General features: G+C 43.0%; 1 protein-coding gene across 1 annotated transcript in view; it reads right to left on the bottom strand.

Annotated features, from left to right (window-relative positions):
• Window positions 1-8,455: 8,455 nt before the first annotated feature.
• Window positions 8,456-26,814, bottom strand: part of LOC132381930 (podoplanin-like) — a 36,829-nt gene continuing 18,470 nt past the window's right edge. The window contains exons 2-4 of the mRNA XM_059951642.1: window positions 14,823-15,011; window positions 12,541-12,658; window positions 8,456-9,558 (exon numbers count right to left, since the gene is read on the bottom strand). Of these exons, the coding sequence (XP_059807625.1) occupies window positions 9,552-9,558; window positions 12,541-12,658; window positions 14,823-15,011 (314 nt within the window). The 3' untranslated portion in view covers window positions 8,456-9,551. The remainder of the gene's footprint in view (window positions 9,559-12,540; window positions 12,659-14,822; window positions 15,012-26,814) is intronic.

Below are 26,814 nucleotides of genomic sequence, written 5' to 3'. Positions count from 1 at the left end.
AGTATTATTGGGTTTGGTGTGTGATTATGGAATGCTAATGTTCAGAGGTATCTAGGTGTTTGTTAGAAGGTGCACAGAATATTAGCAATCAGATATAGCAAATAAGTGGCCGGCGTGATGAGTTGAATTGAATTGACTTTATTACTTAAATCTTTCATATATATGTGAAGTAAAATCTTTACATTACGTCTCTATCTAGATGTGCAATGTTTAATTTATAGTAACTTATAATAAATATTATGCACAACAGGATAGTCAATATAACATAGAAATACAGTTGCACCAACATGAATTAATCAGTCTGATGGTCTGGTGGAAGAAGTTGTCGCAGAGCTTGTTGGTCCTGGCTTTTATGCTGCGGTACCGTTTCCCGGATGGTAGCAGCCGAAACAGTTTGTGGTTGGGGTGACTCAGGTCCCCAGTGATCCTTCAGGCCCTTTTACACACCTGTCTCTGTAAATGTCCTGATGTCATGGGACGTTCACAACCACAGATGCGCTGGGCTGTCCACACCACTCTCTGCAGAGTCCTGAGATTGAGGGAAGTACAGTTCCCATACCAGGCAGTGATGCAGCCAGTCAGGATGTTCTCAATTGTGCCCCTTTAGAAAGTCCATACTAAACTTCTTCAACTGCCTGAGGTGAAAGAGGCGCTGTTGTGCTTTTCTCACCACATAGCCGGCATGTGCAGACCACGTGAGATCCTCAGTGATGTATATGCAGAGGAACTTAAAGCTGTTCACCCTCTCAACTCAAGGTCCATTGTTGTCTATTGAGATTAGCCAGTATCCATTCCTCCTGCAGTCCACAACCAGCTCCTTTGTCTTTGCCACATTGAAGGAGAGGTTGTTTTCTTGACACCACTGTGTCAGACTGATAATTTCTTGTCTGTAGGCTGCCTCATTATTATTTAAGATTAGGTCAATCAGTGTAGTGTCATCAGCAAACTTAATCCATAGGTTGGAGTTGTGGGTGGTGACACAGTCATGGGTATACAAAGAGTAAAGAAGGGGACTCAGTACACACCCCTGAGGGGCTCCTGTATTGAGAGTTAGAGGGGTGGAGGTAAGGGAGCCCACTTTTACCACCTGCAGACGATCTGACAGGAAGTCCAGGATCCAGCTGCACAAGGCAGGGTGAAGGCCGAGGCCTCTGAGCTTCGTGTTGAGCCTGGAGGGAATTATGGTGTTGAATGCTGAACTATAGCCCAAGAACATCATTCTCACATAAGCATCTCTCTTCTCTAGGTGAATGTAAAGCAGGGGAGATGAAGTATGGAAGTCTTCCTTCAACTCTACAGAATCTTTGTGTCCCCAAACCTGGAGAGTCGCATGCGGTTTCAGTGACATTCTTCCAGGAAAGACATGATGGCTTGGAGGCAGTGCTGATTTAGCTCTGATTTATTTTAGGTATGAAGGGGCTCCTCCAAGAGGACAACAATCTTATCATGGTTTGGAGCCTTGCATGCCTAAATGACCCAGAGAGCTATGCTGGCTGAAGTCAGGGTCTTGTGCTTTTGGCTCCCGGGAGACTCACCATGCCGAGCAGTTCAAAGGTTATAGGCCGGATTAAAAGTAGTCCACCTGAACTCCAGGTTTGGGGGTTCAGTTCAGGGCTAGCAACACTGACTGGTAAAGCAAAATTATCATGGAAGCAGCGATAAAGAATCCTTCTACATCTGAGTGCAACGAACGGTATTGCTGAGTCCCCACCTGGGGCTTGCAAGACTGACAGCGGTGAAAAACAAGAGGAAGGTACTAATGTGATGAAAGAAGTCCTGAACATCCCCAGAGATGAAGGACCTTCATTGCTGCCCTAAATGGCAGCAGCATAATAGGCAGTAAGTATGAGAGGGGTTGTCCTCTGAGCACAGGATAAGCATGTTGCCCTTATAATTTCCAGATAAATGATGACGATCATTTTGAATTATGTAACATTCTGAGGGGTATGATAAAGTAGCTGTTCCACTCACTCCCGGGGAAATTCACTTGCACTTTACTTAAATGAATGGCACCTTCTCTGTAACAGTAACGCTATATTCTGTATTCTGCATTTTTGTAAGTACCTTGATGTATTTATGTATAGAGTGATCTGTCCAGATGGTGTGCAGACATACGTTTTTTAGTCTTCAGTACACACGGTAATCATAAACCAATTACCAGAACTATGATTAACGATCTCAGAATAAAGACCTTCCCATTTATGGTTGTGAGGAGGAGGAATTTCTTATCGCAGAGACTTATAATTCTTTGGCATTCCTTATCTCTAAAAGTCATGAAGGGAAAATCACTAAAAGTTTGTTGGGTAGAGTGTTATGTTTTGTAATCCAGAGCATAAAACTAATTGCAAGAAAAACAGGAAGTCCGGAATACGAGAGAGCTTCGTTTTTACTTTAAGTGAGGTATGTGGATGTTATGTGGTGGTGTAATGCCGTGTGCCATTCACTTTGACATATAACCAGTAACGATCTATTTAAATGGACAAGAATGCTTAATCAAACAATATATTTACAATATTAATCAGAGATTACTGAAATATTAAATACGCTACGCTCCTTCTGCTTAGCTGCAAACTCCAGCTCAATGTAGCATGCATCTCAACTCAGACACTGTATGCGTTGCTCTATAGTCTGCAATTTAATCACGGTGGGGGATTTCTTACTCTTGTGGAATAACATCTTTCCTGACAAGGAGGCCACTCAGCTTGGCAGGAAGGACTTGTGGCTGCAACGGTTGTAGGGGTTGACTCTGGGACTGTCAGAAGTGGTTCTGAGAGCTCCGGACACCTTTCTTTTGGACGTGTAGAGTTGCCTGAACAGTGTAGGGCAAGCTTCACTAAACAACGTGGATAATATTGCGTGAGCACAGTGTATGGTGTCACCATTCCCTCTACCTTTATGAAAGCCACCTCACACTGCTTTGTCCATTGCCATTCCTTTCCGGTCTGTGGTGATGAGTCCAGTGGGTGGAGCACAGTAGTCAGGTTTGGTAGGAGCCTCACACAGCAATTGACAAGTCTTAAAGAGGACTGTAAATCTGACACGTCCTTTGGCCTTGAGGCATCCACCGCAGCTTGCGTTGTCTCAGTACACTTGTGTAATCATTGTGCGTTGGCTATGTGACCACAATAAGAGATATTTGGTTTAAAGAATTTACACTTGTGTTGAGCTCTGAGCCCATAATCTTCTAATCTTTCTAACGTTGTCTTGAGATTTTGGAGATGTTCCTTGTTATCTTTAATGGACTCCCCTTCTTTTTGATTCCACTTATGAAACCTAAAGCATCCTGCATTCAATAATGGCTTTGGTTCTAAATGTTCCTGCATTACTTTCACAATAAAACAAAGCTCATTTCAGCTTGTTGGGTTGGAGCAGTTAAACTTCTGAGCAAACTTTAAATCCAATGCTTTGATCAAAATTTGTACTCACTTTTCATTGGCTATTTCATTTGCTTCAAAACAAGTTCAATTCACTCAGTATACATATTCCAGTTATCTATTGTACAGTTGAACATGTCTATCTTTCCAATGCAGCCAGCCATTTCTACTTCATTTGATTTATGATTAGTATCATGAAAAAGTACATTCATGTACTTTTACATATAACCCATAATGAGTTATTTAAATGACCAAAAATGCTTAATCAAAAACGTATTTACAATATTACTTAAATATTAAGTACGTAACACAGAAACACAGGGATCTGTTCAGATTTTAAGGGAGTGTAAGTTGAGGCAAGGATCAGAACAGTCTCGATCTCATTGAATGATGAGTCCATCTTGTGGAGTCCTACATCCAACAACTTCTACTATTTTTTTCTTTCTATACCAGAATGTGAAGGCAATGATGTGGAGTGTGGAGTGTGAACATATGTGGGCCTCATTTCTAAGAAAGAATATGCTGGCGTTGGAGAGAGTCCAGACAAGGCTCACGAGAATGATCCTAGTAATGACAGAGTTAATGTGTGGAGAGCGCTTGCTAGCTCTGGGCCTGTATTCATGGGAGTTCTGAAGAATTGGGGGGGGGGCGGTGGGGCATCTCACTGAGACCTACCGAATATTGAAAAGCATAGACAGAGTGGACATGGAGAGGATATTTCCAGTAGTAGGGTAGCCTAGGACCAAAGGACACAGCCTCAGAATACAAGGACATTGCTTTTCATTTCATTGTATTTATTTATTTATTTGTTGAAAACAATGCAGAATAAGCCCTTCGGCCCTTCAAGTCAACCGCCCAGCATTCCCCGATTTAATCTGAGCCTAATCATTGACCAGTTTAAATGATCAATTAACCTATCAACTGGTACATTCTAGGATTGTGGAAGGAAACTGGAGCACCCAGAGGAAACCCATGCGGTTATGGGGAGAATGTACAAACTCCTTACAGGCAGTGGCGGGAATTGAACCTGGGTCCTCTGTACTGTAAAACACTTTATGCTAACCACTATGCTACCCTTTTTAGATCAGAAATGAGGAAGAATTTATTTTAAAGATTAAACTTTATCTGTCATATGCACATCAAAACATCAATACCTGCAGTGATGTGTGTCTTGCGTCAAAGACCCACACTGTCCCAGGATGTGCTGGGGGCAGCCTACAAATGTTGCCATGCATTCAGCACCAACATAGCACGCCCACAGCTTACTCTAACCCCTACACCTTTGGAATGTGGGAGGAAACCCACTTGGCATGGGGAGAACATGTAAACTCCTTACAGACAGCGGCAGAAATTGAACTCTGACCGGCGATCGCTGGCGCTGTGAAGCTTTGCACCAAATGCCACTCTCTCAGTGTCCCCTCCATCCAGAGGGTGGGGAATCTGTGGAATCCATGGCCACAGATGGCTATGGAGATGATGTCCTTGGGTATAATTAAAGCGGAGATTGACAGATTCCTCATTAGTAAGGATGCCAAAGAGAATGGCGTCGAGAGGGATGTTAATTCAGCCATGATGGAATTGTGGAGCACACAATTGGCTGAATGGATTAATTCTGCTCCCATTTATTTGGGAGGTAGACAGCCCTTCCTCATTAGGGTGGGCAATAGACATGAAAAATACAAGTAATAATGGTCAGTTATACGATAGAATACTTCTGCCAGTGCTCTTTCATGATGGAAGCAATGGTCAGAAATAATGTTGTTAAATAAATTAGATAAATGGTTCGGCACAGCCAAGAAGGGCCAAAAGGCCTGTTTCTGTGCTGTAATGTTCTATGGCTCATTTCCATCAGGACTTAGTACTAGTAGCAATGAAAATTTAATTCTTAAATTGGACTGATTTTGGGCTGAGATGTGACTGGGCTCAGATTCCACAGCTTCTCATTGTACTTTAAAACAGGAACTCTTGCATCTCGTCCAATAAACAACCGTGTTCTAATTTCCGCCAATAAACAGAAGCACCAAGCTACAAGTGTGTGAAAAGCCCCGGCCAGAAAGCACCATCCTTCCTCACTAACTGTCCACATATTTCCCCATTACAAGGGTAAGTGATCCAGCAAAGGTACGTGAAATATTGCCTGCACGCTGGAAATTATACCCAGCTCTGGCAACTGCACAGAATTCAGTTCTGACGCAGGATGAATTCTCCCAGGTCACAAGTTGCAGCTTAAGTCAAACATTCTGTGTTCCAGACAGGGAAGAGAAGTCATGAATATGGTTCTTTGTTTTCTACAGTGTCGAGGGTTTGTAGGGGGGAGCTTTCGGTGTTGGATTTGTGCCTAAACCTACATGCCATTGACTAGCATACACATTGGCAGTGTGTAAATTGTTTGATTTTACACTGATGCTTCTGTTCTGCAGTAGAACAAACAGACAGTGTGATTATTCAGCTCAGAAGTGATGTTGCAGATAGGGTTTCACGACGGGGAGAGCTTCTACATCAGGTTCCAGATGTTGGCACAAATTGTTCTCTTATTCCAGTATCTGTATCCAGTCAGGACAACCTGGTGGGCTTAGGGTGCTCACAGATAAACAGACCAAGCTTTCAACAGCTGGAATGTCTGTAGATCTCTTGGGATGTTCTAATATGTATGACTGCACAGTTCAGACACCTCTTTAACAGCTTTAAATGATGGCCTTTTATGGGGACTAACCCTTACAAAAGACACTTTATAGCCTTGCATATGTTGTGCATCATTTGTCAGAACAATCGATCAAACTTTTCATCAAGCCTTTAGTAAATATTAACAAGTATACACTTTCCTGGTACAGCAAACCATAGAGGTAGCATAAAGTCATTGAGTCAGAGTACTGCGGTACAGGTATGTATAGGCCCTTCAGCCCATCTTATTCAGGCTGACCCAATCTTCTGCCTAGTCCTTTCAAATCACTCTCATTCAAGTACCTATCTAAACTTCCCTTAAATTTTATATTGAAACCCACATCTACCACATCTGCTGGCAGCTTGTTCCACAGTCGCACCACTCTCTGAATGAAGAAGTTTCCCTTAAATTCCCCTTGAACATTTCTGCTTTCACTCTAAGTTCTGGTCTCACCCAAAAAGAGGTGAAAATGCCTGCTCAGATCCAGGGTAACCCAACTCTATTACTTGTCCATGAGAAGAGAAAGGTGCGACACTTACACTCTGCTGTTAGGTAGGATTAGTTCAGAATACAGATTGAGGGATGATAAAGGTGCTACGTAATACTTCCAAGTCAATTTGAAGTATGACATAGAGAGATACATGCTTGATACCCGTGTCCTTGATGGTGGAGGTTCTCGAAATAGTAAATGCTACCAGAATAGTGTTGCATTTCATCTTGTTGATGGTTTGCATGGTTTACATTACATCCATGCTGGAGGAAACAAAAGTTCAGGCCGGTGGATTGGTATCAATCAAGAGGATACCTCACAAGACTATGATGGACTATTCGTGCTCAAAAATGAGTCTCAATAGCTGCTTTGCCCAGGAAGACATTGGACTTCTCAGGTGTCATTGAAGCTATACTCATGTCTGTAGTATCCTGTATTACATTATAGCCCCATCTTGTGCATCGTAGAAAAGGATTTGAGGAATTATGAGTGAATTACTCATACTAAGGCAGCCAGCCTCTCCTAATTTTGTAGGGAGGTTGGCTGGTTAAGTTAGCTTTTTGTACTTCTTAATATTTTTGATGACGCCATGCTAATCCTCCGGGATAAACCTCCGGGTGAAGGTTCAGGAGCTTAAAGATTCGTACAGCCAGATTTGGGAACAGCTTCTTTCCAACTGTGATAAGACTGCTGAACAGATCCTGACCCGGATCTGGGCTGTACCTTCCAAATATCCGGACCTGACTTGCACTACCTTACTTTCCCTTTTCTATTTTCTAATTATGATTTATAATTTAAATTTTTATTATATTTACTTCGATTTGTACTTCAGGGAGCGCGAAGCACAGAATCAAATATCACTGTGATGATTGTACGCTCCAGTATCAATTGTTTAGTGACAATAAAAGTAAAATAAAGGTAAAGTAATCATGACATCATTGATTGCAAAACAAGGTGGCGGAAATTTCCTTGAGATGGTCATTATTAGGCACAATATTTATTTATCATCCCAAGCCTAGACTGTGACTAGTGTGGCAAAAGACAGCCACAAATAGTTTTGTTACTTGAGGGATGTACAAATGTGAATCAACAGTCTGTAATTATCAGGGAACATCATTGTTTCTGAACCTAAGGCGAAGCGCAGGTCAGCGTGAAAGGTTCTCCAAAGAGAAACTCTTTCCCTCATTAGAAGTATGAAAAGGAAGCTATTTACAGGCTTATTTTCTTTCAGCCTCTTTTAAGAACATTGACTGTGAAACACAGCACCATTGTGCAACTTGTAGGGGTCACTGAGGATAAGTGTCACATTTTATTTCATATTTCTGAAGACATTCAGCCACTTTGTATATGCCACCACGCAATCCCATCAGTGCCCAACCCCCTAAGTATGTCATAGCAAACTGTTCTCTCACATGTCCGTCTTTATCCAGATTCCCCAGCCACCTTTCTACATCAATGGAAATCTGCAGTAACCAATTAACATGTCAGCTTTGAGATATGGAAGAAAAGTGGAGGACCAAGGGAAATTCCACAGTGTTGCAGAGAGATCATAAAATCCAAGCAACACCAGAAGTTTGGATTGAACCAGGGAGTTGGAACTGTGAAGCAGTGTCTCTTCAGTGCTCACTCTGCTGCCAAAAGATTTACAGTGAAAACATTTCTACCGAGGACACACTTTCAACAAGAAGCTAATGTTAGTCCTCTCTTACCCTAAGAAGAACAGAAACCACCCCCCACTGGCCTCTTGCTAATTGTACTATCTATGTCACACACAGATTTATGTGAAATAGCCCACCAGGTCCATTTCAGATGACGGTACATGCACCTCCTGGTCTGTCAGTCTAAGTTAATCACCGGATCGTCACGTTTTGTATTTTTTAATCTACTTATTGGAAACTAATAAAGAAGAAAAAGTTAAAAAAGTGCATATTCATAACAATAATATATTTAATAGATAAAGACATTATAAAAACACTGCTGATTGCAAATCATATAATGGCAACTCTTTACAAAAGGATGTAAAGTTATTTTTCGAACACTTTGTATGAGTGATCAGGAGTGGTCCTTGCACTTCCTGAAGCAAGATAATGATTTATCCTGGAGCCCTCTGAAAGAGTCAGTCACTGACAGGTAGTGGGTTACGGATGGGAATATTAGGACATCTCAAGGAAACTGAGGAGAAATCTCCCATCTTACTCACTAGCTGAAGGGTCTAAGTTCTATACGTTATTGAGTGAATTGGTACCTTAGTCCCACAAAAAAACAATCTGGATTGATCCCCTGTGTCTCCTGCCACTGAGAGGACCCAGCTGTTTGCTTTATTAACTGCTACAAATGTTCAACATTTGGTAGAGCACCTACTGGGCTAATGGTCAACGGGCTAATGACATTGGGATGAGTTTGTGTCTAATGAGCTCTGTGATCTACTAGTCTGCGGTCACTTGGCTCTGGGAAGTATTCTCACTTTCAGCCCACATCCCGTAACAGCATCCAGCACTTTCTGGGGTAGAGCATGGGCAAGATGTTCTTCAGTCCCTAACACACTCCTCTATTAATCCCGCTCAATGGTGCACTCTCAGAAGACGCGGCCATAGCCAAAGGATAAAAGCTTCTTGGCTTTTCTATCCCATTCATTCCTAATACAAATCACAATGTCTTTGTAACAGTGTCAAGCCTCTTCAAACATGTCCATATTAATGAAAATGAATAGAATAAATTCAACAAAGAAGCAACACGCCTAAAGTGGTAATACTTTGGTAGGACAAACTCTGATATGCACCATGTACAATATATTTTACACTAAATGGCTTCATTCACCACAGCCCAACGTAGATGTTTCCAGCCTTTCTAAGGAGCAGGAGGCAGTTTTCACCCAGTTTTCTGAGAGCCAGATGGTGGAGGATTCAAGAAAAGTTAACAGAACGTGATTCAAGCATAATCTGTGTGACACTGGATATCCTGATTTAAATGACTTCATTCTCTCTTCGGAACCGCCAGTTAGCCATTTTTGGTTTACTCTGGGATATCAGGGCCTGCGGATATTTAGAAAGATTGCGTTAGTGCAACCTAACAATGTACAATAGCAAACGTTTGTCAATGCAGTTACCAGCTGTGAACTGGATATAATTGTTACCATAATGTTCAATGAGAAACATATGAAAAAATAACTCATACTCCAGCAAACAATAATGGTGTTCTGTTAAACGCAAATGAATGTTTGCAAGTTCAACATTTTTGTTGAAGAATATTAAAGATTTATGTTGTACATGCAATGACTGCAGATGCTGGGCACTGGAGCAACAAACTCTGCAGGTCAGTCAGCATCTGCTGAGGGAAAGTTCTCGTTCCACTTGTCATTCATCTCTCCCACATCGGTTCCCATTATCACCTTCCTTACTTAGCAGATTCCAACATGAGTAGCCTTGGTGTTCCTACTTAACACCTTCCAGCAATTGTCTTCCATCTTCACTTACCCTTCCATGAGCTCTAATTTTATTTTCTCTTTGCCTCTATCAATTATCCACCTACCTGTCTCACAACCCCACTTCTTCCCTGACCTCGTCTCTCCTACTCCACCTAGTTCAAATTGCCTGTCATCCTTCACCGCTCCTCGGAATACCAATCACCTTGGCCTCCTGTCTCATCTCTACCCTCTCCTCTTCAAGCTGGCCATCTTCCCTCTCTCTCCATTCTCCATCCTGATGCAGGGTTTCAAGATGATGCATTGACAATTCCTTTCCCCCTACCCATGCTGGAGCCCTCTACTTGCCCATTATTCATTAGTGGGGTTAGACTTGTGTCTGAATTGTGAATGGATTGGTCAGTGACAAGGTTCTTCCTATCATTATGTGAGCCCAGATTCACACCTTGGATAACAACCAAAAATAAGCCCCTCCTGAGGGCTGAGGCCTCCATCGGTCCCTGTTGACCATATTGCACCCTGGCTGTCTAGATAAGCCATCCTGGGCAGTACGATATGGGACCCATGAAGCAAGCTCCCCCTCTCCACGTATCTAATGAACCCAAGGGAACGGCAGAGGCCAATACAGTTTGGTACCAGCAGCATCTCAAGAGTTCCCAGTCAGCGTTGAACTCAATGTAGAACTGCCTTAGGGACTCCAGCTCCGGATTTATCCCTCAGGGTTTACTCCCGAAGCCTTCCTGAGGAGTGGGTATAGTCGCAGGGCAGCAGAGGTTTGCGATCGGCGGCTTTCCTTCTCGATGAGCTGCCAACCACGGCTGATGAGCCCCATCTGCCTGAAGCGACTGGATTTAATGTGCCAGTAACCTGCCTTTGCCCCATCTCCTGTCAGTAGAAACGGTTCTGCCAGGCTTAGTAACTAAGCCACACCTGAAGGCCAGGAGATGGATGGTTGTCAGAGGCTATTCGAGTCGCACGCCATTGGGAGCATTTAATAGATAGTGGGAGCTTGTCCCATTACCACCCCCGGCTGAACAGTTCAAAAATAGCACAGCATAAACCAGCCTTGAATTCTAACATTTCCTCCAAATAAAACTCTTTCAGGAGAATCTGCAAACGCTTGAAGTCTTGAGCAACACACTCAAAAATGATGGAGTAACTCAGCAGGTCCGGCAGCATCCAGTGAGGGAAGTAACTGATGTTGCTGGCTGAGTTCCGTCACAGCACCATGCTTTACAGTACCAGTGACCCGGGTTCATTTCCCACCACTACCTGTAAGGAGTTTGTACATTCTCCCCATGATCGTGTGGGTTTCCTCCCACAGTCCAAAGATGTACTGGTTGGTGGGCTAATTGGTCATTGTGAATTGCCCCATGATTAGGCTAGGGTTAAATTGAGAGTTGTTGGGTGGCATGGCTTGAAGGGCCCGTTGTACACTGCATCTCAACAAATAAATAAATAGACAGACAGACAAACAAACAAACAAACAAACAGATAAATAAATAAATAAATAAATAAATAGATAGATGGATAGATAGATAGATAGATAGATAGATAGATAGATAGATAGATAGATAGATAGATAGATAAATAGATAGATAAATAAATAAATAGACAGACAGACAGACAGATAGATAGATAGATAGATAGATAGATAGATGGATAGATAAATAAAAACTGTGAAGGTATCAACCTAAAATATTGCACGCTGACTTTCCTCCAAGGATGCTGCCTGACCCACTGAGTTCCTCTGGCATTTTGTGTGTGTTACCGTGTTAAAGAGTTACTAGGTAGATATCTTGCATGGCCCATGCTACTGAACAAGACTACTACAAGACTAAGCCTTTGCTTACTCAGAGATTTTGATGTGTTCTGAGCCGGGGACAAGTTGCAGGAGGGGAGAGGGAAGGCTGTAGCCCAGACCTGTTAGAAGCATAGTAGTGGGAGCAGGTGATGTGGTTATGTGTCCAGCATGGAGACCGGTGAGTCATTAGGTTTCAGAGATTTCCAAAGTTGCTACAACATTTGGTCGCGGATCGGGGTCAGAGTTGGGGAGCGTGTCAGGGTTCAGGGCTGGGCACTGGGCAGGTCAGGGAGCGAAAGGTCTCCAAGTGTGCTGAAAGGTGGCCTCTGCATAAGTGGTCGTGTCTGACACAAATGGCTAGGATGTCTCCCAACATCCCAGAAATACTCCCGGTTGTGAAAGTCACTCTCCAGTCTCCTCTGGGTATCACCAACAGAATCTGTAATGGAAACACTGGTTTGTGTAATTGGGGTCAAATCTCTGATTTCAGAAACTCTGGAAAAAGTGGCACTATAGGTCCACTGACCAGGCAGCTGACCCCTTGACCCATGCCAACTTCTCAATTAAAATGTCCTTGAAAAGGAATATCTAATAATCCATTGAATTAAATTGGCTGCAGCAACCAGTGGTTAAGGAAATTATTTATTGTTTCAGCCAAATAACTGTGCTCCCCTCAATCCTGCCAGGCATCAATGTTAGATCCCATTGTGAAAGCATTGACATTAAAACCTTTGAATGTTTCCGGGCACAATCAAACATTTTTATTTTTCCAAATACTTGTTTACTTACGAGTATCCACCAGACATTTTCTTGATGATGACAACAATAATCGTCAGGACAACAATTACAGCTATGATCGCACCCACTATGATCCCAATCAAGGTGAGCATTTCTAGGAAGTCCTTCCCTGGGAAGAGGAGACAGAAAGTTATGTCATTAGGTGATTAGGTGATTGAAGTGTTGGCTCCATCATTCCATCTGTTGTGAATGGAATGGACTCACATCTGCAATCCCTACAACTGCTTTCCTTTGTGTCTTCCTCTGCTCATCCTTGCTCAAAGGTTCGAAGGTTCATTTTATTATCAAAGTATACAACTCTGGATTTATTTTTCTTCTTCAGATAGCTACAAAGCCAAAAAAGAAAGGAAGAGAACAGCAGCTCAATCATTGACCCCCAAATCCCTCCTCCCTGCACAAAAATGAACAAAAACAGAACAGGCACGTCAACCCCCAAATCCTCCTTCCCCGCACACAAAACAAAACTGAGAAAGATTGGGGGGAAAAACACAGAATATAAAAAACTATAAGAATGAGAAAAAAAGTCTGTAGTCCTTGTCGATATCCAAAATGCAGAAAATTTGGGTACTATTCTTTAGGTCCAGTGGCAGGCCTGTCCCTTTCTGTAGCAGAGTGATCTCGCCAGAGATCAAAACGCTGCCAGAGTTTCAGAGGGAGGCACCCCCAGCGCTTCTCTCAGAGACATACTTCAGCAGAATATTCATGTTTAGTTTATCTTTTGTTTAGAGATACTGTGTGGAATAGGCTCTTCCAGCCCTTCAAGCCGCACCAACCAGCAACCCCCGATTTAACCCTACCCCAATCACGGGCCAATTTACAATGACCATTTAGTCTGCTGACCAGTTTTGGACTGTGGGGAGGAAACTGGAGCACCTGCAGGAAACCCATGCATTCCACAGGGAGGACACATAAACTCCTTATGGAGGACGTCAGGATTGAACAGTAATAGAATCATGCCAACCGCTACATTGCCATGACACCTTCTATCCCATTGTGGATGGTCCCTCCAATGCAAGCTGCAGCCGCAGAAAGCACTTCAGAGGAATATAGTGTGGAAGGAGCAGGGATAGGAGGGTTGCCATGGAGAGGGTTGCCATGTGGAAGGAGCAGGGATAGGAGGGTTGCCATGGAGAGAGGCCAGAGGAAGTAGGATATTGGAATAGAAGAATAGGGTCTGGTCAATGTTGGAGACTTAGAGAGTGAGTATTTGGGCAGATTGAAGTTTTCAGTCAGCGGTGGGTTGTAGGGGCAGCAATTGATGGATTGGGGCCTGTTGTAGTGGTGGAAGCAATGGGTGGGTGGGAGAGCGTGTTTAGGATGAAAAGTGGAGGGGAATTGATCTGTTCCTGGGGGAGGAGTGATGGACTCAGGTAATGGGTGAGTGAGGAATCTTGGGTGATTGAGGATTTTTGAGTGATTTTGTGATATGTGGTGTTGTTTGCTTAGGATGGGGTGAAGTGGGGAGCTAGAATGGAGCTGCTAAACCCTTAAATGCAATCTTGGCAACAGACTGAGTTTTCTTGAAACCCTTCTCGAAAACAAGCCATGCCATGAACACCTCTTTGGGATGTGAGTAATAATGGTGGAAACATCTTGAAATAATGTGCCTCAGTGAGCACTATGGTGTCACAACACGGGATCCAATGTAGAATGATGTCATTACATAGAGTCTGATGTGGAATGATGTCATTTCAAAGGGTCAATGTGGAATGATGTAATTACATGGAGTCTGATGTGGAAGTCACTTAACTGCACATATTGTATTTGATTCCCAATAGGAATTAGTTAGTTAAAAGTTAAAGTCTGTCCCGAGCCTTATAGGCTCATCAGGCCGGTGCTTATGTCGGTTTCCGTGGTGTGAAGCGACTGAGAGTATGAGACCCCCCCCCCCGGGATAGGACGCCAGTCTATCCCGAGGTTAACCCCCAGCATTTTGCCGGTACCCATTTTCAGCTGGCTGGACTGGAGCAAAGTGTGGTTAAGGCCTTGCTCAAGGACACAACATGCTGCCTCAGCTGGGGTTCGAACTCACAACCGTCAGATTGCTAGTCCAAAGCCTTAACCACTTGGCCACGTGCCACACCCAATTGGAATTGTCCAGTCAAGTTTCCAGAGTGGTACAATCCACTGGAAATTCTATAAAACCAGATTAACACACAGTGCTGAGAATGATATAGCTGAATTTCAAGGTGTTTTTCTTGTGGAAAAGAATATCACCCTGTTTAACACATCAGTGTGCTATATTGCATTAGGTACTTCATTTAACACAATACCTTCCTCAGCTTCAGGTCCTTCCTTTTCAGCTGAGTTTGACTCCATTGAGGACGTGGCATTAGAATCTCTGCTGTCTTCTTCAGATTCAGTCCTTTCACTTCCTGGTACTGGAGTCACAGGCAGTGCGGAGCCATTTTTATCTTCACTTCCACCAACTGTAACTGGATCACCTTCATCTGACACTTTATCTGTATCAGGAAATGAAATATCATTGTCATAATCATCCTTCTTCCTCTAATATCATGCAACAATCTTCATAAATACCTAACCCTTATAACCTTCTGCAAGTGGGCATGCGCAAACTGTCCTGACAAGTTTTCTAACATAGAGTTTAATTCCACACCAATGGACAGATGAGAAATACACCATCCTTGCACTTGATCACTTACTCATCGGACAACTCATTTTGGTTAGTTAACTTCTTTTGTGGTGCAACTAATCCTCCTCTCAACATAACGGAAGAAACACTACAGAGTCAGTTATTGACCTTTAGCAACAGCGCAGGTGAAAAGTTTAAAGTCTGAGGAAAGTGCTTTCTATTCAGATGTTAGACCATGCTCAGGACCTGAGCCAAATTGCTTGATAGGTTTATGCCAAAGAATACCATTATGCTTTATAAAGGTCTGCTAATTCTCCCTGAGCCTTACTTTCTCAAACGCTGATCATTTTAGTTCGAGGCTGTGCCCTCTGTCATTCATTTTTCACGCGGTGAGACAAGAGCAAAAGGGAGACGGAAAAGATCTCGAAAAGGATAGTGGCAAGAGTTGGGGAGCCAGCCGTACTTAGACATCACAGAGGAGCACAGCTCCAGGAAGCAAGTTCAATTCTGACCCCTGGTGGCATCAGTGTGGATTTTGTGCATACTCCCTATCACTATGAGGGGCTGCCTCTGTACTCCAGTGTCCACCCACATCCTGGGATTGGGCATTTGGCAATTCTAAATCACCTCCAGTATTACTGGTGGCACAATCAGATGGTGAAAGTTGAAATGTGTGAAAGAAAACAGTGTCAGAACATAACTTGAGGGAGTGGGATTAATGGGTTTGCTCTGAGGCCTGGAATAGACTCATTTTGTAAGATAATACTAAATATGATATGCAGAGGATACCATTTTTGATCACTGTTGTTTCAAACAGATTATTTCATTGCTGCTTGTGGGAAGTGGCTGTGGCTATCCTGGTCTCCAAGTTTCCTACGAAAATCTGAAAGTCATTTCAAGGAATTCTCATCAAGGAATATTGCACTGGCTGCACTGTGTTTCTTACATTCTGAGGTAGCAAAACACATATAAATGTCTGCATTTTTTCTTTTCGAGATGGTGCATCAATTTTGTCAGATTATCATCTCAACCAGACAAACGGTGATGACCTAGAGCGTCTCTGAATTCGACTTCAGAATGTCGCTACGTTTTTGTGGTAACCTGTGAATGGATGGCCATCCAAGGCAGTTATGGGAAATACCATTCATTCTAGAATATTTCCAAGGGAATACAAACCGGCAACTTAACTGAATTATTGTCTGAGGCAGCCGATCTAAATTTAGCAGAGACATAAGTCAATGAAGCGAAACCACAGAATAAGGAAGAGAATTATATCTTAAATCCAGCTAAGATTGAGTGTTACTGCGTGTGGTTTTGTAAGGGAGGAAATCTGGAATAAAGATAGGTATTTGAAAATGGGGGATCAGTCAGCTATGATCTGATTGAATGGTGACATAAGACCATAAAACCATAAGACAAAAGAACAGAATTAGGCCTTTCAACCTCTGGAGTCCTCTCTGCCATTCCATTATGGCTGATTTATTATCCTTCTCTCAGCATCATTCTCCTGCCTTCTCCCCGTAACTTTGACACCCTTACTAAATAAGAACATATTGACCTCTGCTTTAAATATGACTTGACCTCCGCAGCCATCTGTGGCAATGGACTCCACAGATTCAACACCCACTTGCTAAAGAAATTCCACCTCATCTCTATTCTAAAGGGACATCCTTGTATTTTGAGCCTGTGCCCTCGGGTCCTAGACTCACCCACTACAGGAAACATCCTCTCCACATCCACTCTATCTAGGCCTTCCAATATTCAAAAGGTTTCAGTGAGATCTCCCTCATTCTTCTAAACTCCAGTGAGTAAAGACCCCCAGAACTATCAAATGCTCTTCATGCATAACCCTTTCATTTACAGGGCCAGAGTACCTTATTAAACCTTTTATGATTTGTATTTGCTAAAATATATCACTAGTGTTCAGTAATATTTAGTCATTTAAGGTGCCTGATCGTTATTAGCTGAACTTGAACTCTGACCTATGCTATTTAATGATCTGCAGAACATAAGATTACAAGATAGTGTGTGATATATTTCAAGAGACCAAGGTACTTCCTTTTGACTCCAAGATGGGCTGGATTTGAAAAATACTGTGCAGACAATGCCACAGGAAGCTTACAGAAGATAACAGAAACTAACATTATGGGAAGTCACCCACGAACCAAAGAAAATATCAAGCCGCCAAGCGTAATGGTCAAATAAAACCAATTTTCGGTTTTTTACCAGAAATAAAAAGCCTTTTTGAGGGTAGCCTGCCACCACTCATTTGTAAAGAATAACCAAGATGAGATGTTGAAAGCTGTTGATCCAACCAAAATCCAGCAAGAAGATAAACAAAAGGGAACAGAAAGAATCAATGGTATCTGCTGTAACTACAGAGCATCATATAATCTACCATTAGGAAGTCTTCGTCTTTGACATTCTGGCATCTTGTCAGTTGCGGACAGTGGGTTACAGGACACTTGCAACTCATTAAACCACTCTTATGATGCTGATAGATTGTGATGTCCATTCATGAGTCAAAGTCAAAGTAAAATTTATTATTAGAGTACATAGATGTCACCGCAGCCAACCCTGAGATCCTTTTTCTGAGGGCATACTTAGCAAATCTATAGAACAGTAACTGCAAACAATGGACAACAAACTACAGAAATGCAGTTATAAATAAACAGCAATAAATAATGAAATAACAAGATAAAAGAGTCCTTAAATGAGCATGTGTATCCCCTTTTGTTCAAGAGCCTGATGGTTGAGGCATAGTAACTGTCCTTGAACCTGGTAGCATGAATCCTGAGACACTTATACCTTCTACCTGATGGCAGCAGTGAGAAAAGAGCATGGCCTGGGTGGTGAGGATCTTTGATGATGGACGCTGCTTTTCCACAGCAATGTTTCATGTAGATGTGCTCAATAATTGGGAGGGTATTACCCATGATGACCTGGGCCAAATCCACTACTTTTTGTGGGATTTTCCTTTCAATGGTATTGGTGTTCCCATACCAGGCCATAATGCAGCCAATCAACACACTTTACACCACACATCTATAGAAGTCTGCCAAAGATTTTGATGACATGTCGAATCCCAGCAGATTCTTGAGGAAGTAGAGGTGCTGTTGTACTTTCTTTGAAATTATATTGATATGATGGGTCCAGGACAGGTCTTCTGAAATAGTGACACCTTCTCCTCCTCTGGTCCTTCATGGACCTCTGGTTTCCCTCTCCTGAAGCCTACTGTTAGTTTCTTGGTCTTATTAACATTGGTTAGAGGTTATTAGAGGTTATTGTTATTACACCACTCAGTATGCTGATTCATCACCACCTTTGACATGGCCCACAACATTTAGTGTCATCAGCGAACTGGTATGTAGTGTTGGAGCTATGACACAGTCGTAAATGTAAAGTGAGTAGGGTAGGAACTAAGCACACATCCCCCATGGTGCTCCTGTGCTGATGGAGATTGTGGAGGAGATGTTTTTGTCAATCCAGACTGACTGGGATCTACAGGTGAGGAAAACCAAGACCTAATTGCACAAGGGGTTATTGAGGCCCTGGACTTGGAATTTACTGATAAGTTTTGAGGGGATGATGGTGCTAAATGCTGAGCTGTAATCTTTAACGAGCATCTTGATGTATGCATCTTTACTATGCAGATGTCCCAGGGATGTGTGAAGAGCCAACGAGATAGCATCTACTGTAGACCTGAGGAAATCTGCAGATGCTGGAAATTCAAGCAACACACACAAAATGCTGCCTGGCCTGCTGCGTTCCACCAGCATTTTGTGTGTGTTGCTCTACTGTAGACCTGTTGCTTTGGTAGGTAATTTGGAGCTGATCCAAGTCGCCACTCAGACGTGAGTGCTCATATGCTGTCAATACCAGCCTGTCAAAACATTTCATCATTGTGGATGTAAGTATCTCTGGGCGATAGTCATTTAGGCAGTTTACCACGCTCTTCTTGGGCACCGGTACGATTGAAGCCAGGTTGAAGCAGATGGGTACCACACACTGCCGGAGTGAGAGGTTGAAGGCAGCACAGGTCTTCAGTATTCGACCAGGCATTCTGTCTGCACCAGATGCTTTCCTTGGATTCATTCTCTTGAAGGCTGCCCTCACATCATCTTCAGATACTGAGACCAAAGGACCATCTGGATTCATGGGGGTGCACGATGATTCCTCCCTGTTCTGGTGGTCAAAGTGAGCATGGAAGGAATTGAGCTTGTCTGGGCACAAAGTTCTGTAGTCCTCTTTGTCGCAAGACTTAAGAGTAGGAAAACAGAGACAGAGGCTGCCCTTGAGCCTGCTGGTACGTACTTTCAGGTTTTTGTATCTTCTGCCAGATGGGAGAAGGGAAAAGAGGGAATGGTTGGGATGGGTGAGGTCTTGGATTACTGTAGCTGCTTTATCGAGTCCATAGAGGGAAGGCTGCTTCTTCTGATGTGCAGGGCTGTTACGCGAGGTTCTGGCTGGCTGTTTCCTGTGCCCACCACCAGGCTGATTCCAACCACACAAACCCAGTAGACAGCTTTCCATGAGCTGGCTTGGACCAATACCAATGGGAAGGCAGGAATAATAAGTTGAAAGGAACTGTGCCTTCACAAGCTCATCGGTATGAATTTAGTCTGGTGCTGTGGCAGCTGGAAGGTTACATAAACCCTGAATTGTGGTGCTCGAAGAGCCTGAGGCAACCGACACAGGAGCCCTTCTCTATGTTGATGTTCCATATAAATAGGTCATAAATCAGTTCAACACAAATAGGCCACTGCCAAAGGTGAAAACTTCTGGATCGGAGAATAAAGGAGAAAGAAAATAAAGGAGCAGGCGCAGATTTCCAGTTGCATATTCTTTCCTGATCTGACTGCAGCACTAACAACAAAATGTTATTCCCTATGGAGAAGAATCAGAACCAGGAAACAATAAACTGGAGGAAGTCAGACCTGGGGTACTTCACACAAAACTGTTTGTTCCTTTGTTCTGGGTCCAGGCCACTCTGGGTCCGTTTTGGTCACTTACTTCATTCAGTATGAGGCTCAAGTTGCTTTGGAAGGGCTTAAAAGTGCAGCTTATTTCAGTGACGTGTGGAATGAAATGAAGCATTCCTCTGATAACTGAAATGTTTGTTTTCCCTCTGGACAGGAGTAAGCCTGACATCAGAAGTCAAAGGACGTTATTGGGAGGAGAGAGGGGAAGATGAACGGAAAGATGCTTATAATTTATGTCAAAAAGAGAGAGGGAGAGCATAAACAGGAGCAGGTGTACAGATGCTGGAAATCCAAAGCAACACGCACAAAATGGTGGAGAAACTCAGCAGGTCAGGCAGTATCTATGGAAATGAATAGACGGTCGGTGTTTCTGGTCAAGAGCCTTCTTCAGGATTGGCAAGGAAGGGGAAGATGCCAGAATGAAAAGGTGGGTGGAGGGGAAGGGGGTAGCTAGAAGATGCTAGATGAAGCCTGATGGGTAGGAAAAGTAAAGGGCTGGAGAGGAAGGAATCTGATAAAAGAAGGGAATAGACTATAGGAGAAAGGGAAGGAGCAAGGGATCTGGGGAAGATGATAGGCAGGTGAGAAGAGGTAAGAGGCTAGAGTGGGGAATATAAGAAGAAGCAAGGGGCAGTGAATTTTTTTGCTGGAAGGAGAAGATCGATATTCACGCCATCAGGTTGGAGACTACTCAGGTGGACTATAAGGTGTTGCTCCTCCATCCCGAGGGTGGCCTTGTTGGAGGGAACACTAGGAAGGCATATCCTGCATCTTCCAATCCCTCCTACCGTACGTTGTTAAGAAGCAAATACTAGACGAACTCTATGTTTAATTGTGTACCATCTGTCACAAATGGCAATTCTAGATTTGAACCTTGTGACTCGGTTCTGCATATCTTGTTTGGCCAATGTTGATTGGCCAGTGCACCAATTACATCTACAACACACCCCAGTACCAGTGTGCTTGGCACCTACTGAACAGTACTGCCAGCTCACCATAATTCAGCCTTCTCCCACTGAGCCTCGACTTGCACAACTGAGCCCTGTCTCAGAAGGACTGCTAAATAGTGGGAAAACTGACTGTTTTGTGTCAGACCCAAGCTGCAGAAAAGCTATAAATACCATTTAAGACATCTGGGACATCATGAGTTTGGACATATTCATGAATATAATTTTCTTTATTTTTACTTGTTTGGCTGAACAGATCACATTTGCCTAGGGTGAACCCTAGTAACTGAATTATTTGTGCAAAGTCAAGGTGATAGACAGCATCACAATTGGCCTTAACTCATAGTCACCATTCCCTTGTCTACCATCTGGTGATACCCACTGAAATTCCAGGGAGTTGGGCTGAGAACAGAATCTGGCTTGGCTGCAATGCCTCTAGTTGTTGGATAGTCAGCAAAGAATCACTAGACGGGCTCACACATACTGCATGTGGATAATAATGTGTTGCTAAGATGGTAGTCAGTGGCAAGTCATCAAAGAACCAGTGTTTTTAATATGAGAGAGAGAGAGAAGCAGACTGGAAAATAATGATAGCCTTTCCAAAAGCATAAGAACATAAGAAATAGGAGCAGGAGGAGGCCATCTGGCCCATTGAGCCTGCTCTGCCATTCAATAAGATCATGGCTGATCTGGCCATGGACTCATCTCCACCTACCTGCTGTTTCCCATAACCCTTAATTCCCCGACTATGTGAAAACATATCCAACCTTGTCTTAAATATATTTACTGAGGTAGCCTTCACTGCTTCATTGGGCAGAGAATTCCACAGATTCACCACCCCCTGGGAAAAGCAGTTCCTCATCGCATACAAGTTCTATTCAGGACAGTAATCAAGAGAGAACATATCATTGATGTTACTTTATACCATTCCGCCAAGGTCTTCCTGCAATTCCGACAGAAACAAGGGTGAGCAAGGGTATTTAAATTTGCTGGCTTCTGGAGGGACACACCATGTCTCCTTAATCGTAAAGTCATAAAGTCATACAGCGCAGAATCAGACCTTTGGCTGTCCACACAGAGGTCACAACTGAACTGTAGCTGTGACGCAGCAGCTTTACTGTGCTACTCTTGATATTGTAGTATTTAGGGTATTTAATGAGGGTATTTGCTGTCTGACTCCCAAAATGTTGTCTCCACAAAGTTCCCCAAATCCACTTGTGGGAGAAGTGAACTAAAGTTTGCACACTCTCCCAGGCCCATTTCCCCGGCACCAAGCCCTAATTATAATCAATCCGCTCCTCAAGACAATGGTGGGATTAGGGCAGAATTAACACAAAAAACCTTCCAGTCGTTGGTATAGCAATAACTTATTCCAAAGCTGTGACTTGCTTGGTTCCTCTTTCGTTTCTCCTCCACCCTCCAAACAATCAAAGCTCATTTTCTCAAGGTTTTAATCGAACTCGAGATTCCCAGCGTCCTAGCCAGCATGAGTCGCGCTGCTGTGCCAGAGGAGGATTAGGAGTTCACCTGCTTTCTATCAAGCTCAAGAGTGATCAGTCTACTATTTACAAAGGCAATGTGGTGTTTCAGCGCAGGAGATTGAGGTATCCAGGATCCCTGCCAGAAACAGAGAAAGTGTGATATGAGTTTCATCTGTTACATCCCCTCAACTATCAGAGCAGTTGGTTGTCTCAGGAAGAAATTAGCTGGTGCCCAATTGCCTCTCAGTTTCTCATTGCCCTGCCAAGCACAACCTCAACATACTGTAAAGTGTTTTATCAGTCTAGTGAGGAAGAATTAAGGCCCACAGATCAACAAGAGACGCGGTCAGATGCATAACAGCACGCTCCCATCACACATCTCTGATGTGACGTCACTGGAACAGATCTCAAGATGGAAAATAATAATTTATTTTACTGCAGACAATTGCGGAATATATAAATTTATGCACTTAGCACCTTGGCGTGGTTATTAACTGATTCCTTCTTTTCATGCTTTTCTTCCATCCAGTACCCTGACTGGATGCAAGTAAACAGAGATCCAAAGATATACCCACAGGCACACAGTAAATGCGTTTCCCCAACCATGCAAGAATTTAAAAATGTATTCATGCATGTAAACATTTGGTAATTTTATCACAGACGTGCTGAGAGAGAGAGAAAGGTTAAGTTCTCCACTAAAAGTCACTTGCTATGATGATTCACTGCATGGTTTCTCATGGACTAGGGATTCTTGAGAAAGAAACTGTAACTGTTGGGGGCTACATTACATGATTATCGTTCCAAGTTGGTGAGGATATTTCCTAAAGCTGTTTCAATGTTGACATCAATGGCCTGTTGTCGAGGGGAAGAGTGTAGCTAGAGGTAAGGTATGAAGAGCTTTTACTATTGTCTGAATGTAGTTGGAGGACTGATAATTTTTAGAATCTCTCTTTTCACAGTGATGCCATAAAGAAGGAGGCCAATTGGCCTATTGTGTCCATACTAGCCATATATGAACCACAAGTTCATATGAATCTAAGGGAAGCCTTAGTTTTGAAGGGTAATATCACAATTCTCCAGGCAACACTGGAAACTATAATCAATATGAGTTAAGCTTGTACTTCTCCATCACACTTATCCATCCCATTGCATCTTCTGTGCAGGGGTGTTGAGAAAAAAATCCATTCAATTAATGGTGGGGGTCTGAAACTCACTACCTGAAAAGTTGCTTGGGATAGATATTCTCAACATGCTTAAACATTACTGGGATAAGCACTTAAAGAAACTTAACTTACAAGACCTTGTCTAAGAGCTGGGAAGATATTCCATGATGCCTGTAGTTCTCTATAGATTCATATGAACCTGGAGTTCATATTTAGCTAGTATGGACACAATAGGCCAAATGGCATCCTTCTTTATATTATCAATGTGAAAAGAGAGATGTTAAAAAATTATCAGTTCTCCAACTACATCCAGGCAGTAGTAAAAGCTCTCCATACAATAACTATCCCCCTAACTACACTATTCCCCTAGACAAAAGGCCATTTATATCAATGTTGGAACAGCTCTGGGGAATTCCTCGCTAACTTAGGAAGGCAATCATGTAATGTAGTGCACAACAATTACAGTTTCTTTCTCAATTTCTGTCTAATTTCCTTAAATTTGAATGAGTTATTGATTCACCAATTTCATTTCTATATTTTTAAAATAATTTTAATTAATTTCTTTTCTTCTTCCTGCATGGAGAGAATTTAGAAAACCAGCTTTCTGAGAATGCACGTTGTGAATAATCTCACTACCATCTTTAGCACAGCAGTGCCTCCACTTCCTGAGGAGACTGATGGAGGGGAGCCTCTCGTCCCACCCCCATTCTTACCAATTTTTACAGGAGCACCATTGAGTGTCCTGACCAGCTACATCACTGTCTTGTACAGGAATTGCAAGGCATCTGACTGCAAGCCCCTACAAAGAATGGTGAGGACAGCTGAAAGGATCATTGGGGTCTCCTTTCCATCCATCTGAGATACTCACTAGAAACACTGCCTTTGCAGGGTCCTTAGCATTGTCTGTCCAACAATCTCTTTTACCCCCTACCATCAGGCAGGAGGTACCATAGCATTAGGACAAGAACTGTCAGGATGGGAAACAGCTTCTTCCCCCAGGACAAGAGGAAACTGAACTCACTGCCAGGTCTCACCTCATTTGAAGCACCAGTAGGGTTATACTTTTCACTTTTTAACTTGCGATATAAATGCACCTGATTATTTGTTAATTTATTTCTGGTGATATTACTTTATGCACTGTCAGTGAGTGATATTACTGTGTTGCACACTTTGGCCTGGAGGAACGTTGTTTCATTTGGCAATATGCACATATATGGTTGAAACGACAATAAACTTGATCGTGAACTTGAAGTGTATTTTTCTCCAAATTTCTCCTCTCCACTGCCAAAGAAGCCACTCACCCACTGGTCTTGGTGTCCTCAGTATAACATGTCGAGAGGTTGCAATATTGACCAACCAGAATGCTTGAGCGAATAAAGAGATTCGATTTAAACAGATTTAGTGTGGTCCCGTTGGCAAGGGATGATCGAAATGTGATTCACTCGCCACCTTTAGGATTTCAAAGAGTTGAGTTGGTAATGTACATCATGATAACCTTTTTCATTTAATCCAAAACAGTCTAGGTAGGGATATGGCCTGTGTTCACATTTCAAATCTCTGGCAACCTTAGTTTATTGAGCAAGTGGTAAATCTAGGGCATAGATGCCCTCATGGAGGCAATGTCCACAAAAGGTGCTACTTCACTTAGATGCAGATTGGACACGCTTCCTGCCGAAAATTGTATTTTGGAATTCAGGAAATGAGTCATTTGAGACAGGAAACATTATAGGCATGGTATGTCCCAGTTCCCAAATCTCTCCTTCACTCGTGGTTTTCTCATGCCTGATGTCTGGTTTGTTACAGACTAATTGATAGTGATTGATAGCTGTGGGCAAGTCAACAAGTCTGTCACTATTTCATGGTGCTGCCAGCAGAAGTAACACTGGATGCTGCAGGGTGCAATAGACACAACCCAGTCCATTATGGGCACAGCCCTGTCCATTATGGGCACAGGCCAGTCCATTATGGGCACAGCCCTGAACGCCGTTTCAAGAAAGTGGCACATCACCGAGATCCCTCACTGTGTGGGTCATGGCCTCTTCTGATAGCTACTGTCAAGTAAGAGGTACGGAAGCCTGAAGTCCCACACCATCAGGTTCCAGAGGAGCTACTTTCCTACAACTGTCAGTTTCTTGACTCAACCAGCAGAACTTTAATCTTGCCTCAGCAGCAGAACACTGAAGACCACCTCTTGCGCTTCTGTGGACTTGTCTCTTTCTTTTTTTGCACTAATGTCTCGTTTCTACAGTTTTGTTCCCCACTGCTTTGTATAATTTATGTTCTGTGGGCTGTCTGTGCTGCTCCATTGAATCTGTATCTCACATGACAACAAACTTGACACAAAACGAGACAGACAAATTGAAATTCTATTACTTTGTAATTCCTATTTCTAGGTGGCTGACCATACCACCAGCGGCAGGGGTAATGAAAACACCTCCCAAGAACCCTCACAAAAAGTAAACAAGGAAGACTGTGGGTTGTAAATTGATGTCAAGGAAAATACAACTCCGCAAGCTGCTCCAACTCATTCTCATGGCTTGCGATGTTATCTGAATAAAGCAAGTCTGCCTGCCTCCAATAACTTGTTGTGTAGTACTAATTCACTAACTAACAGTCCAGCTCATATATCCATATGTCCTTGATAATTGCTGGGCTCCCCCATCTTATAACAACACTGCCCAGAAGAAGGCAATGACAATGCCACACCAGAGGGCATTTGTACAAACTTAAGAGAGGGAAGTTTAGGGGAGGTTTTTTACACAGAGGGTTGTGGGTGCCTGGAATGACTTGCTGGGGATGGTGGTGGAGGCTAAAACATTAGGGGTATTTAAGAGCGTCTTGGATAGGCACATGGATGAAAGAAAAGTAGAGGGTTATGGGGTAGTGTGGGTTTAGTGCTTTTTTTTAGGAATATATGTGTTGGCACAACATTGAGGACCGAAGGGCCTGTACTGTGCTGTAGTGTTCTAGTGCCTAGTGACAAACCACTTTCTGTAGAAAAGTTTGCGAAGAACAAACACGTTCATGGAAAGACCATGATCACCCATGACATCCGACATGGCGGACACGAGCTGCTGTCAGGATTGTCTGTTGGCATCT

The sequence above is a fragment of the Hypanus sabinus genome, chromosome 27 (assembly GCF_030144855.1).
Source record: "Hypanus sabinus isolate sHypSab1 chromosome 27, sHypSab1.hap1, whole genome shotgun sequence".
NCBI lineage: Eukaryota > Metazoa > Chordata > Chondrichthyes > Myliobatiformes > Dasyatidae > Hypanus > Hypanus sabinus.
This window is presented reverse-complemented; position numbering and strand designations above follow the sequence as displayed.